We start from the raw sequence: 15,410 nt of genomic DNA, 5'->3' as shown, positions 1-15,410 counted from the left end.
GCTCATCTACACTACCAAGAATCTTAGCCCAGTACTCTATATTCCTGTTACTCCTTTCAAAGTGAATCACCTCACACTTTTTCACATTAAACTCCATTTGGCACCTCTTAGCCCAGCTCTGCAGCTTATCTATGTCTGTTTGTAACCTGGAAAAAGGAACTATTAACCTCAATGAGGAGCTATTAAACTCAACCTGCACTATCCACAACTCCACCAACTTTAATGTCATCTGCAAATTCACTAACCCAGCCTTCTACGTCCTCGTCCGGGTCATTTATAAAAAATGGCAAACAACAGTGGATGCAAAACAGATCCTTGCAGCACACCACTAGTAACTGAACTTCAGGTTGAACATTTCCCATAAACCACCACCCTGTGTCTTCTCACAGCTAGCCAATTTCTGATCCAAATGCCCTCAATCACACTCAATCCCATGCCTCTGTATTTTCTGCAATAGCCTACCATGGGGAATCTTATCAAACACTTTACTGAAATCCATATACACCACATCAACCACTTTACCCTCATCCACCTGGTTGGTTATCTTCTCAAAGAACTGAATAATGTTTGTGAGGCATGACCTACCCTTCACAAAACTGTGCTGACTATCCCTAATCAAATTATTCCTTTCTGGATGCTTATAAATTCTATCTCTTATAACTTTTTCAAATACTTTACCCACAACCAAAGTAAGGCTCACTGGTCTATAGTTACCAGAATTGTCTCTACTCCCCTTCTTGAACAAGGGAACAACATTTGCTATCGTCCAGTCTTCTGGCATGATTCCTGTAGACAATGACGACATAAAGATCAAAGCCAAAGGCTCTGCAATCTCCTCCCTAGCTTCCCAGAGAATCCTAAGATAAATCCCATCCGGCTGAGGGGACTTAACTACTTTCACATTTTCTAGAATTGCTAACACCTTCTCCTTATGAACCACAATCCCATCTAGTTTAGCCTGCATCTCAGTATTCTCCTTGACAACATTGTCTTTTTCCTGTGTGAATACTGACGAAAAATATTCACTTAGCATCTCTCCTATCTCTTTGGACTCCACAAACAACTTCCCATTACTGTCCTTGACAGGCCCTAATCTTACTCTCATCATTCTTTTACTCCTGGCATACCTACAGAAGGCTTTAGGGTTTTCCTTGATCCTACCTGCCAAAGACTTCTCATTTCCTCCTGGCTCTTCTTAGCTCTCTCTTTAGGTCCGTCCTGGCTAACTTGTAACACTCAAATGCCCTAACTGAGCCTTCACGTCTCATTTTTACATAAGCCTCTTTCTTCCTCTTAACAAGAGCTTCAACTTCTTTAGTAAACCACGGTTCCCTCTCTCGACCACTTCCTCCCCGCCTGACAGGTACATACTTACCAAGGACATGCAGTAGCTGTTCCTTGAAGAAGCTCCACATTTCAATTGTGCCCATCCCTGCAGTTTCCTTCCCCATCCTATGCATCCTAAATCTTGCCTAATTGTACTATAATTGCCTTTCCCCAGCTATAGGGATGCAAGGCCTCAGTGTGATATTGCATCTTTAAGACTGGACTTAATGCACAGGGTGGTGCTCCCTTGATGGAAGCCTCAGGTTGAATCAGGCGTTCAAATCGCTGAAGTGTGACCCTGAACCAGAGGCAAGATGCTACCAAATCGGCCACAACTGGCACTGTGTAAATGACATGCGTGAAGCAAGCATTAAAAGATTATGCACTTTTGTAATATCAAGTTTGGAACTGTAGTGACTGGGAAGAGATCAGCCAACTGGAATATGAGTTCCCTGATTGGGGCTGTTAACCTGGTTCAATTAGGAAGCCCTGGCTGACAGATATAAAAGGAGTGTCAGAGATGCTGACTCTCTGGAAGTTGACTCTGTGTGAGGCAATACTAAAATCAAGGACTGTTCATGTGTAAATAAAGGGTGACTTGGTTGCAGATCCTGCCCGGTTTGGAATTATTTCAGGTACCAACTCAAAATATTAAATGGTACAGCTTCACTGTCAAACTTAACCATTTTCCCATATTAATATTTATTCCCAAACTTTCTATACATTCTTATGAGTTCTCCAGTAGCTGGGAGAATAAGATGCTGTTGGTAATCGAATTTTCATAGTTACACTCAATGTGATTCTTAAACTGACCCACAGAAAAGACCTAATTATTTTCTTAGTACCTTTTTAAGCCAAAATGTCTCATCCCCATTTGCTGGTTCATTTGGTTGTCAAGAACTAGCAGAAATCAGCAAATTTAATGCAATGAGTTAGCAGGTAATAAACAACCATCTAACTAAAACCCAGTGCAAGTGAGAGGGCACAGAATTCAACTGCCATAGAGTTAGAATCAAAATAAGGCAAGAAGGAGAAAGAAAATAAAAGTACTGTAGATGCTGGAAATCTGAAACAAACGTAGAAGATGTTTGAGAAACCTTGGTCAGGTAGAATCAGTGGAGAGAGAAACAGAGTTAACATTTCAAGTTTGATATGATTTTTTTCAGAACTCAGAGCTCTTCAGAATGGGCAAGAGATTGGTACCTCCATTGGTAGATGACTACCCTGATGTTCACGGTTAATTGAGGATCCCTTGTGGGTGCTTGTTCATAAATCCTTGAAGGCGACAGGACAGGTTAACAGGGTAGAACATAGAACACTACAGCACAGGAACAGGCCTTTCGGCCCTCCAAGCCTGTGCCGATCAGGTTCCTCTATCTAAACCTGCTGCCTATTTTCCAAGGATCTGTATCCCTTTGCTCCCTGCCCATTTATGGATCTGTCTCGATACATCTTAAATGATGTTATCGTTCCCGCCCCACCACCTCTGCTGGCAATGCATTCCAGGCACCCACCACCCTCTGCATAAAGAAATTTCCACATACATCTCCCCTAAACCTTTCCCCTCACACTTTGAACTCGTGACCCTTAGTAATTGAGTCCCCTACTCTGGGAAAAGGTTTCTTGCTATGCACCCTGCCTATACCTCTCATGATTGTGTTGGCCTCAATCAGGTCCCCCCAAACTTTTTCTTTCCAATAAAAATACTTCTAATTTACGCAGCCTCTCCTCAGTTAGCACCCTCCATACCAGGCAACATCCTGGTGAACCTCCTCTGCACCTTCTCCAAAGCATCCACATCCTTTTGGTAATGTGGCGACCAGAACTGTTAGAAAGGCCTATGGAATGCTTGCCTTTATCAGTCATGGCATGGGTTATGAGAACAATGAGGTCATATTGGAGCCGTACAGAACTTTGGTTAGGCTACAGCTGGAGTACTGCATGCAATTCTGGTCATTGCACTGTAGGAAGGATGTGATTGCACTGGAGGGGGAAGCAGAGGAAATTTACCAGGAAGTTGCTTGGAATGGAGGAGATACTGGAAAAGCTCAGGATGTTTTCTTTGGAGCAGAGATGTTGAGGCGGAGAGACCTGATAGAGATGTATAAGATTATGAGGGGCATGGATAGAGTGAATAGAAACAGCTATTCTCCTTTGTTGAAGAGTCAACAAGAGGCCACAATTTTAAAGTGAAAGGCAGGAGATTTAAGAGGGAAATTGAGGAAAAGGTCTTTCATCCAGAGGGTGATGGGGGTCTGGAATGCACCATCTAAGAGGGTAGCTGAGGCAGGAAACCTTTAAAATGTAACATTCAAGGTTATGGGTCTGGTGTGGGAATGTGGAACTAGTGTAGATAGCAATGTACAGACTCAATGGGCTGAAGGGCCTTTTCCATACTGTATGATTCTGTGCACACCATGATCAGGTGACAGAATAAGAGTCTAGCAGTACAGGACACAACCACACTTTACATTATATTACATTACAGTGTGGAAACAGGCCCTTCAGCCCAACAAGTCCACACTGACCCGCCGAAGCGCAACCCACCCATACCCCTACATTCACCCCTTACCTAGCACTACTGGCAATTTAGCATGGCCAATTCACCTTACCTGCACATCTTTGGACTGTGGGAGGAAACCGGAGCACCCGGAGGAAACCCACACAGACACGGGGAGAATGTGCAAACTCCACACAGTCGCCTGAGGCGGGAAATGTACCCAGGTCTCTGGCGCTGTGAGGCAGCAGTGCTAACCACTGTGCCACCGTGCCACCCACTTTTTGGGAATGAACCCCAAATATGTAGAAATGAAAAGGTAAAGGTTTCACTGGGATCTCAAATCCGATGGAGATGAATATAGTTGATAAATGCACTGAGATTGGAACAAATCCCTTTGCACAAGATGACAAGCCAGTCTTGTGAAATGCTCAGACTTGAATTGTCAATGGTCTCAAATTTCAACATGTCTTATGCTGCTAAAATAAATTATTTTGGCAGGAGATATCATTTTGTATGCCTCTATTTAGCTACTGGTTTGGATGTCAAAATGTGTTAGGAATACAAGTGCAAAATTTCTCACCTCGTTGCTACAGTTCCTCATTCCTTATGAACCTATGCTAACATAACCTGACTGCTAAAATGAATAGTCAGGTACTGCATGGTGGATTTGTTGAAGAGGAACACAGAAACTGCTATGTCTATCTCCTTGTCCCTGACTCAAAATCACACACAGAGCTTTGGTGAACTACATTTAGTCTTCTGGAGTCATTGATAGTCTGAACCACCAAGGGGCCAGTGCTGAAATAAAAGGGCTGTGGGATAAAGAAAGATCTGTAAAACAGGAAGCTGGTGAGTCCAGAAACATTTCTGAGGGAAATAGGAAAATTCTTATGTAAGGGACGTGATATAGAGTTCACAGAACCTAGGCCATTGTCTTAATATCATGTCATATTAAACATGTTTTTTTCAAATTTAAGTTTACTTTAAAAATAGCAAATGCAAATACACAAGGAATACATAATTAAATACTGAGGAATTCACATGGTTCCCAATATTGACAGTGAAAATGCATAAAGATCAGTGGAATACAAATCTGTTTTTTAAAGATGATGGTCAAATAATCGATCGCTGTCAGGGATTGATTAACTCAGTAGGCTAGTTTACTTAAAATAGTAAAACACATGATAAGTCATAAACCAAATATTACAGCAAACCATTTGGGTGTGTGAGCATGCGTGCGTGTGTGTGAACAGACTAACTATCAGGTGAAGCTGCAATATTGTATACCACAGCACACGGTGAATTCTCTTAAAAGCAAGGTACAGATGCAACAAAATCCGAAAAGGCTGTGGTGGAAATCTGTAAAATGCTGGTAAGAACGCTGTTAATATTGTATCTAATTTTAATCAGGGTATTTATGAGAAGATCAGTTTAAATAGAGGTCACAGGGTCATACATCATGGAAATAGACCCTTTGGTCCGAACAGGTTATGTTGACCATAATCCCAAATTTAGTTAGTCCCACCTGCCTGCGCTTGGCCCACATCTCTCCAAGCCCTTCGTATTCATGTACTTACCCAAATGTCTTCTAACTGTACCCACATCTACTTCTTTGGGAAGTTCATTCCACACACGAACCAGTCTCTGTGTAAAAGAGTTGTCTTTCATGTCCTTTTTAAAATCTTTCTCCTCTCACCTTAAAAATATGCCCCGGGTCTTGAAATCCCCTCCACTAGGGAAAAGCACCTACCATTCATGTTATGTATAATGTGCAACAAATATTGCAAATTGATATGTTATCAAGAGACCCAAGTCTGGGTAAACAGGAAAGGATGATGAGAAAACCATCAATAAGGCTTCTTTATTGTAATTGAGTTCACACTAATATCTTGTATAATTGCTATGTACTTTTGTACAAATGTGCAATATAATTGAGCAAAAGTGCACATTTTTAAACTCACCATAAAATGTCAAGTATCCAAACAGTGCAGCGAGAAAATACATGAGGTACATGACCAGAATGGAGATGTTCGACACATGCTGCATTTTTTTCTTGGAGGGGCTGAAATACAAGTTTTACTTGTCAGACATAAAACACCAAAAAGCTGTTGGAATTCTCATTAAAGAACAAAATTCCACATATCCCCTCACTAGACATTGGAAATTACAATTCTGGATTAGTGGTGCTGGAAGAGCACAGCAATTCAGGCAGCATCCGAGGACAGGCAAAATCGACGTTTAGGTCTACTGAAGATAGCTTTTTTATGTTCAGCTATAAATGCTCTGAACATTTTATTTTCCTGAGAGTTGATTCACACTGACATATGTTTGCTCACAATTATATAGACTGGAGATGTAACTAAGGATCCCCAGGGTGATCGGAATCAGATATTTGTGCCTTTCATCTCTCCAAATAAGCCATCAATTGGAGACATATTTGGGATAAGCTACAAGGCTTCACAATATATAAATATAAAATCTAATTGCTTATTGATATAAATAGACAATAAGCAATTAGATCCAAACTGACTCAATGCCAACACTGCAACCCATCTTCACATAATGATACAAAATAAAGAACACGCCATGTTGTTCAACTTGTATGGATGGTCTCCCTTGATTAAGGAAATGATTTCTAATTCCCACTACTGCATTTCCAAATATTTCATTATATAATTCCTACAGTGTGGAACCAGGTCATTCAGCCCATCAACCAGCCAAGGAGTATCCCACTCAGATTCACCCCCGCAACACCATCTCAGTAACCCTGCATTTCCCTTCGTCCACCTAGCCTGGACACTATGGGCAATTTAGTACAGCCAATCCACTTAATTTACACATTTTTGGACCATGGAAGGAAACCAGAGCACCCACAGGAAACAGGGAGAATGCACAAACTCTACACAGACAGTTGCCTGAAACTGGGATTGACCCCAGGTCCCTGGCGCTGTGAGGCAGCAGTGCTGACCACTGAGACACTGTGCCACCCAATGTTGGTGAAATCCAGCTTTCTCTTCAAAAACATGACAGTCTGCACAGAATTCTACCTTAACAGATCTTCATCGTCGACATATATCCCAGTAATTGTCATTTATATCTTGTGATTTACAGTTCAAAAAAGAGGACTTGCAATGTTGCGAGTACAGATTACTCGTTAAAATGCTGTGACATACCAAAATATTGTTTGTTTACAGTCTATGGGAAGCTGACATCAGGGTAAGCTGATTAGCACCTTAGCTCCCCACTGCCTTGCCCAAAACCACTATACTTTAAAGAAACCATGAGAAGTAACCCTTTTTACCCCAGTATCGTTTGATGGAGATATCACAAAATGGGAGTGATATATAAATGCAATTTTAATGCATCACTCAAATGCATTATTCACACACCAATAAGATCAGGTCCGTAGTATTAATCTTTTCTCCTATCTCTCATTTTTTTTGAAAATTGATTAATTTTACTTTCACTCTTCCAAAGTCGGTTTGAAAATAGAACCTTGTTTCTTTTCCTGCTCCTCCCTCCTTTTAAGTGCCTCTGTTTTTTTGCCCATTTTCTATTAGAATTCTTAGGAAAAAGGAAGCTTTAGAATCTCTCTTTCTTTCCAGCCCCCTAACTTTAAGCTGTCACTTAGTTTCTCCTTCCTCTGGCAATACATCCAGATGACAGAAAAAGGCTTCTTGTCTGCTGGATACCACCATTCTTTATGTTCCTCATCCCCTAAAGATCTTTATCCAGCTCAATCTTTAAGATTCTTCTGCTCATCTGCAGGTAAGGTTCACTCCCCATGACAATTCCGAACCAGGGCATTCCATTTGCCTATGACTCTCTCCTCACTTAATTTAGTGGAGTGGGAGAATTGCTTGTTGACAAACGTACATTGGAAAAGCCCCAACCTGACATTGCTACGCCTGCAAAATCTCCTCACATGTGGGCAGAGTTCCCAACATTGGAGCCGTGTTGGCATAGCGGTAATGTCACTGGACTAATTAATCCAGAACTCAGGCTAATGTTATGGGGAAATGGGTTCAAATCCTACCATGGTATATAATAAAGTTTGCAATGAAAGGAAAAGTTAGTTGATTGTTGTATAAAGCCCATGTGGTTTGCTAATGCTCAATTAGAGAAGAACTCTTCCATCTTTACCTGGTCTACAGGTGATTCCATCTAGATTAGTGTAGTGCTGGAAAAGCACAGCAGGTCAGGCAGTATCTGATTCCTGATGAAGGGTTTTTGCCTGAAATGTCAATTTTCCTGCTCCTCAGATGCTGCCTGACCTGCTATGCTTTTCCAGCACTAGTCTAATCTTGACTCTAATCTCCAGCATCTGCAGTACCCACTTTCGCCTAGGTGATTCCATAATGTGTAGTAAAATGTTAACTGCATTCTGGGAAATTATAGAAGGCAACTAATGCCAGCAACATCCACATCACATGAATGAATTCTAAATAACCCTGAGGAAATCCCACATTGGGCATGTGGCCACATGAATTAGGAGCTGAAGGGGCCATTCAGCCCTTGATAAACATGTGGCTGATTTCATAAGCACATTCCTCGTTACCTTCTATACAATTAGACTTCAATTGTTAGTCAAGAATCTATCTATCTCTGCTACAATGGATGTGCAGAACTAACATTGAGACATCATTTACAGACAATGGAAAAAGAGACGGATCATAAAATTTTCAATAATGACAGAACTCAAAGTGCACCCCTGTTGGTAGCTCAGCTCTCGAGCAATTGCATCCATTACACCAATTGAAAATCCCATGCATACATACTTTTTCAGCTCTGTGTAGATGGGCAATACCTCTGGATGACAGACAAAGGCAAAAGCCAAGATGGGAATGGTATATGCAGTCTGCAAATGAGAGAGACAAAACTTTGAATTTATTTAAACCAAACCATGAAAATGGGAGATAGATATTTGCAACATTAGATCCAACCCTATAGGCTCCAGCTTCGTTATTATTCCTCAATTGAAGAGATAGTTAAATTGAGGAATTATGATATTAAACATTGTGTTCTCTACTTTGCTGCAAACTGTACAATGGGAGATCCCGTAGCATGTAGTTTAAAGGCAAAAGCCCTAATAAGTAAGAAGGTTTTCTATCAGCAAGGACTTCAAATATGTTCAAAAGTAAAATTCTGGAATGTCTCGTACTTCAATGCTTTGGATTACAAATTCAGAGGCCCAGATTTTCACTGTCTATTGTCTAGTTGGGGATAAGGCAGGAACAGGATACTGATTGTGGATGATCAGTCATGATCATAATGAATGGTGGTGCTGGCTCGAAGGGCCGAATGGCCTACTCCTGCACCTATTGTCTATTGAACTGGGCTTTTACAAATGTCAGGCGGAAGTGATTCTCAGACTTTTATTCTTATTCCTGTTTCTAGTAATTTTTGCCAGTGCATAATAAAAGTTTACAAGCAGCTAGCCTGCAGACAACATTCCAGACCTTGCTAGCTCCATCACAGGTTGGCCAATGCAAACTGCTCCCGCTCCATCATGCAATTTTGATTGAATTGGGCCTCTCTGATTAGCGATGTAGTTCATGGCTTCTCAGAGGGGTCACAAAGGGAAGGTAAACGTAACTCTAAGAGGGGATAAATAAGGAACAGCCACCTGCTCCTGGAATTCTTTGGCTGGCAGGTCATTTCCTTTGAAATGGAAAAACAAAACATCTGTACCTTCATTTTAAAGGGACTTCAATTGCCTGAAGCTGTAATGACAGCTGAATATTTCAAATGCTTGGCTGATCTTCAAAGCAGTTCAACTGCTTAGCTCAGTAAAGAATTATATGCACAGTTTGTTTGAGTTCAGAGGTTATTAAAGGGTTGCCTATCTTTGATTTGATTCATAAAGAAATGTTTGCTTATTTTTATGACTAAATAACTGCTTGAGGGAATTTAGCTTCCAACGGTTGAGTTTTGTTTTTAGCATGTTGTGTGGCTGAGTGACAGTTTAACCATTTTTCATGCCCATTGAAACGATTTCTTCTGCAGTGCGGGACACCATGGGCTAGTGGTATTATCACTAGGTTATTAATCCAGAGACCCTAGTAATGATCTGGGGATCCAAGTTTGAATCCTGCCATGGCATATAGTAGAATTTGGACTCAATTAAAAATCTTGAATTAATAGTCTAATGAGGACCATGAAACCAGTGTCGATTGTCAGGGAAAAAAAACCCATCTGATTCACCAATGCCCTTCAGGGAAGGTAATCTGTCATCCTCATCTGGTCTGGTCTACATGTGACTCCAACCCATGTGGTTGACTCTTAACTGTCCTCTGGGCCAATAAATGATTAGCCACTAGCCAACATCCTGTGAATGGATTTTCTTTTTGAAAACCTGCTATAGGAGGAATGTTGTTAAACTGGAGAGGGTTCAGAAAAGATTTACCAGGATGTTGCCAGGAATGGAAGGTTTAAGTGATAGGCTGGGATGTTTTCCACTGGAGATATAGGGGTGACCATATGGAGGTTTATAAAATCATGACTGGCATAAAAGGTGAATATAAGGGTCTTTTCCTAGGGTGGGGGAGTTCTAAACTAGGGAGCACATTTTTCAGGTGAGAGGAGAAAGATTTAAAAAGAACATGAGAGGCAACTTCTTTACACAGAGAGTGGTTCGAGTGTGGAATAAACTGTCAGTGGAAATGATGGCTGCAGGTAGAGTTACAGCATTTAAAAGACATTTGGATAAGGACATGAGTAGGAGAAGTTTGGAGATATATGAGCCAAATGCAGACAATTCGGACTAGTTTAGTTTAGGAATATGATTGGCTTGGACTAGTTGGATTGAAGGATCTGTTTCCATGCTGTATGACTCTCTGACATGATTCCTGAGGTATGTCCAGAGTGAATGCTGATGTATGGAGGGGAAATGGGAGCAATGAGAAGCAGCATGGATGGGGTGTGTTTGTGGGGAGGTGAGGGGTGGTTAAAGTCTGACAGCCATGACTATAGCTGGACTGATGTCCTAGTAAATGGAAGCAAGTATTTGTTTAGCCTCATCACTTGCTTCCCTCCATCCCAGCCCCACTTCCTTGGAATGATAATATGGAAGATGGCGGCCTCCTTAGAGTCAGAGCTAGATCACAACCTCAAAGTATTTTCCACTGGATCCTGCTGTTAAGTTACCTGAGAGTTCATGGTAAACAGCTGAGAGGTGCACTGATCCTCAGCGACTTTGTGAACATCACTATTGTTGTAGCTGGTAATATTGCCATAGTTGACATTGTCCAGAAGGGAACTATTTGCATGGATGTTATTAAATGAGCAGGAAATCTGGAACTTCTTGTAGATCACCTGAAACAGCCACATAAAGATCAAAATTACTTTTGGCCATATTAATGTACAAACTCTTAGCACACTTGTATTGAATTTTTCAAATGCATTTTAAGAGAAGTGACTCTGATTAAGATAAGCTTATGTATTTGAGTAATTCACTAAAATATTTGAGGGAAGAATTTGGCACAACAATGCCAACCCTATCAGGAAATAATTAAAACTCTCCACTAGATATCAACCATAAACCTCTACTCAGCATCCAAAAATGGAAGACAGATTTGCTCTGAACCAGCCAATATTTTCCCCTTGATCAGTGAAACTAATCTCTCTGCTCCTCTGTGGCTTCAACTGCAATCTTTATGCAAATTACTTGAGTTACACTCTTGCAAATTGAGACACCATCAGAGTTCTGTGTTTGACTTTCAGTTTACTGGAATGGTTGCAAATGCTTGAAGACATTAAACATTCCAGCATTGCTGGATTTATCACATTATATAATGTTATAAATTTATAACATTAAAAAAGACTTGCATTTATATAGCATGCGCGTAATCCTTGGCCATTTCAATGCGTTTTATGGTTATTGAAGTACTTTGGAAATTAGATTACCTTTGCAATTTGTACACAGAAAACGCCCAGAGACAGAAACATGATAATATGCTTTTTTTTTGTATATCGATCGAGAGATAATATTGACCAGGCCACAATGGATAACTCCCCTGGTTTAGTTTGAAGTAGTATAATGGAATATTTATAATCACACAAGCAAACAGATGGGACTTGAAAGACAGCATCTCTACAAGTGCTGTACCCCTTTCAGATTGTACTGGTGTGTCAGCCTTGATTTCAATCTCGAGTGGGACTTGAACTTGAAACCTTGTAACTCAGAGGTATAAGCACTTCCAACTGAACCACAGCTGATACAAGACAATAAATGTGCCAAAAACTCTCACTTTATATTTTAACAATAACTTGCAGCTGCAGAGGTTTTTGAGATTATGATCAATATATTTTTTTAATGGTATCTATAGAATATACATCAAAGGCAACAAATGGAGTTGAGTTAGCAATCAGAAATGCCCAAAACCTGTTCCAAACCTCTGAACCTCCGGTATGTTTTCAGGTTACCATTGTTTGTAGAATACAACTGTGCGAAATGCACTGTCTTTTCATCATTTATCCTCTACAGAAGGAGCTTAGCTCTATTACCAAGCTACTGATGTTAGCATACTTACCACAATTAAAAAGAAAACCATGCAGCTCAAGGAGAAACCACTGGTATATCCCAGGTAGCCTACAATTAAAAGATGCATAAAAAACATTAACTTTTCAAGTGGTCCAAAAATATTCAATAGAACTCCCTCTGATATAGTTAAAATGAGAGTTGTATTGGGGAATTTTATTCATCTGAATCCATTCATTGGCTGAAAAGATGTTTTGCACACTTGTACCCTTCTCAGTAACCCTTGGTTCTCTGTTTTTCACTTACAAACTGCTGACCACAGACTGTCTAATTGCAGTCACTTCTTGTTGAATCTTCTCCCCTCATTCAGATGACAAAACAGTGCCTGATTTTGGAAAATTACTCAATAAAAGGCTCAGAAAACCATGAAGGATTACTGAAAATAACTGTGACCTAATTCTTTGCTCCATCTCATTATTAGGAATTTAAGTTGAATCATCTCCAATCTTTCAAATTTCTATAGTACATCAATAATTAACGAGCATTCAATTTGACAGACATTCCGATGTAATTACACCTCCCGTGGCTATGAATTCATTTTTTTCAAATTAGACTCAAGTACTTCAGCAGCCAGTGCAGCGAATTTCATTTTCCCCTTGTGTTTTAAAATGATCCTCAGGGTGTGACTGACTGGTGGAGGCTTGCAGAACGTTTTGGTGTACCATTGCAACAAATTGGTAAATGCACATGTGTGCATGAGGAAGAAGAGAATAGAGGATTGTGTTGATCAACTTCAATCAAGAAATGTGGGAAGTGACTCACTTGTAGCATAAACACTGGCATGTACTGTTAAGTCTGTGCGTTCTGTTTGTGTGCTGTAGACTCTATCAAATCCTGGAGTCTGAAGGAGATTGTGGATTGTGTTCTGATTTTGTTTAAACTCTTTCAGTTCTGGATCCCGGCTCATTCAAAATTGGAGGTCATGTACTGGGAAGCTCTCTTGTCATGATTCCAATTATGATATTGTATATAAAAAACTTTAAGCAGATACCACACTTAATTTGTTGACATGCAATCTGCATTGAAAGGGTAAGAAACACTATTGTACCTTGAATGAGATCTGCAATTTCAGTTTCAGTGGACCATACTGTTGATTCGTTTTGATAGCTGGGGTTATTATGAATGCTTGGTTAAGTTTCAAAAGGTTGAGAACTATTGATCTTGGGGCCAATGGGGGCGATGTTGTATGGTTAGACTATGAAAGGACATGGATGGGCCATGGCACTGTAGCTCCTTCAACACCTTCTTGAGACTCGGAAAACTCTAACTTCATCCACCCACATCTCTGGGAGATAGAAATATGGTTAGTATAAGAAGCTGTGATAAGTCTGTATTTCTGAACATGGAAAGTGACCTGACTTGCATTTTCAAAGCCCGCTACGAAACTCCAGCTCAATATTTCAGGTCAAAGACTTTTCACCAGATCTGCTGAGTATTTCCAGCATTTTCTGTTCTTATTTCAGATTTCTAGCATCTGGAATAAATCCATATCTGCAGCAAACTATGTAAATCACCCTTAGTGGACAATTTGTTCCCATTCTTTCACTATCCAGTACCTCAATGTGACGGATTACACAATAACAGTGAAAGCTGATCTCGTTACACCATTTCACAGAGATATTAAGCACACAAGATTATTTTACAGAAGAATACTAACCGAGTTGCTTCATTAATGCTAGAGGCAAAACGACCGTGATAGATGCCATGATTACCAGATAGTTTCCATTCAGGTACCACTCGCTGAAAAAGATGAAACTAAAATCAAAGTTTGCACACATCAAAGTCAGAAATTATCAGAAATAATGAGTCAAATGCAAAGTTGTTTTAAATAAATAAGTCTGAGATTATGACAGAGGACACTGTAAATGTATAGCACAGACAACTTGTTTATTCATTGCATTGCATGTGGACATCACTGACGGGGTCAGCATTTATTGTCCACCTCTGATTGATCTTGAATGGATGGCTTGCCATTGATAAGGGCAGTTAAGAGTCAACCGCACTGCTGTGTTTATGGAATCACTTCTAGACCAGATCTTGGCAGATTTCCTTCCACAATTTGCATCGGTGAACCAGATGAACTTTTACAATAATCAACTGTCATCTTTACTTTGAGCAACTTTATATTTCAGATTTATTATTTCATTTTAAAATCCAGCATTCCCACATGTCTCTGGATTACGGTCCCAGTGACCTCACCATTCGCCTTCAATTTGAGAAAAGTATGGAGACTATTTGGGATGATGACTTTTAATCAGGGAAACCATTCACTGCTCAACTGAGAAACCATCTTGGAAAATGCAAATTTCAATTTAACGGCGATTGTACACTTAGTATGCTGCTCTTCCACCCATGTTCAAACCCCAATAATGAATTTTAAAGTAATCTAAGAATTTAAATAATGTGAAATCTTTTTACTGGTGTATTTCCCATCCTCCCTCCTTTAAAGACTGTTGGTTAGGTCACTCCCAGCACCTGGAATGATGGGACTGGCACTTGGAGTCGAAAAGCGTGGCGCTGGAAAAGCACAGCAGTTCAGGCAGCATCCGAGGAGCTGGAGAGAGTCGACATTATGGGCATAAGCCCTTCTTTTCAATTCTGGCGCTCCAGCATCTGCAGTCCTCACTTTCTCCTAGGGCCAGGCATTTAAACATACCTCACCTACTTCTCCTGGAAAACAGCAACAAGTTCCTGGAATAAGTACAGCACCCCAATTTACAGATCGAAATGATCTCCTCTGCAAACACTGGGTGCCTTTTTAATGTACTGCCTAACAGATGATTCAGGTGAGCAACTAGGCACAAGGTCACCACCAGACTTTCAAATGCTCTATTTCAGGTCCAAAGCAGTCAGCTAAATGTCTTTTCCAATGTCTGAAGAATTGAACCCATTTTGTGAATTCCATTAACATCCCTGTACTCATTACAATTTGAACTGTTGTGATAACAGATTTCTTCTCCGGGTTCTTAGGTTGGACTGTGCTCATGTGATCTCTTGTGTTATGAGCACCCAGAGGTGAACCAAATGCTGATTTTTACCTCAGGT

General features: G+C 40.4%; 1 protein-coding gene across 2 annotated transcripts in view; it reads right to left on the bottom strand.

Moving 5' to 3' along the window:
• The window catches only part of slc38a3b (solute carrier family 38 member 3b), a 138,123-nt gene that overhangs the window by 31,838 nt on the left and 90,875 nt on the right, over window positions 1–15,410 (bottom strand). For both annotated transcript variants that reach the window (XM_043707722.1, XM_043707723.1), the window contains exons 8-12: window positions 14,023–14,105; window positions 12,358–12,416; window positions 10,973–11,140; window positions 8,605–8,684; window positions 5,788–5,888 (exon numbers count right to left, since the gene is read on the bottom strand). In XM_043707722.1, the coding sequence (XP_043563657.1) occupies window positions 5,788–5,888; window positions 8,605–8,684; window positions 10,973–11,140; window positions 12,358–12,416; window positions 14,023–14,105 (491 nt within the window). The remainder of the gene's footprint in view (window positions 1–5,787; window positions 5,889–8,604; window positions 8,685–10,972; window positions 11,141–12,357; window positions 12,417–14,022; window positions 14,106–15,410) is intronic.

This window comes from Chiloscyllium plagiosum, chromosome 18, assembly GCF_004010195.1.
Source record: "Chiloscyllium plagiosum isolate BGI_BamShark_2017 chromosome 18, ASM401019v2, whole genome shotgun sequence".
NCBI lineage: Eukaryota > Metazoa > Chordata > Chondrichthyes > Orectolobiformes > Hemiscylliidae > Chiloscyllium > Chiloscyllium plagiosum.
The sequence above is the reverse complement of the archived record's forward strand: the minus strand, read 5'-3'. Positions and strand labels throughout refer to the sequence as shown.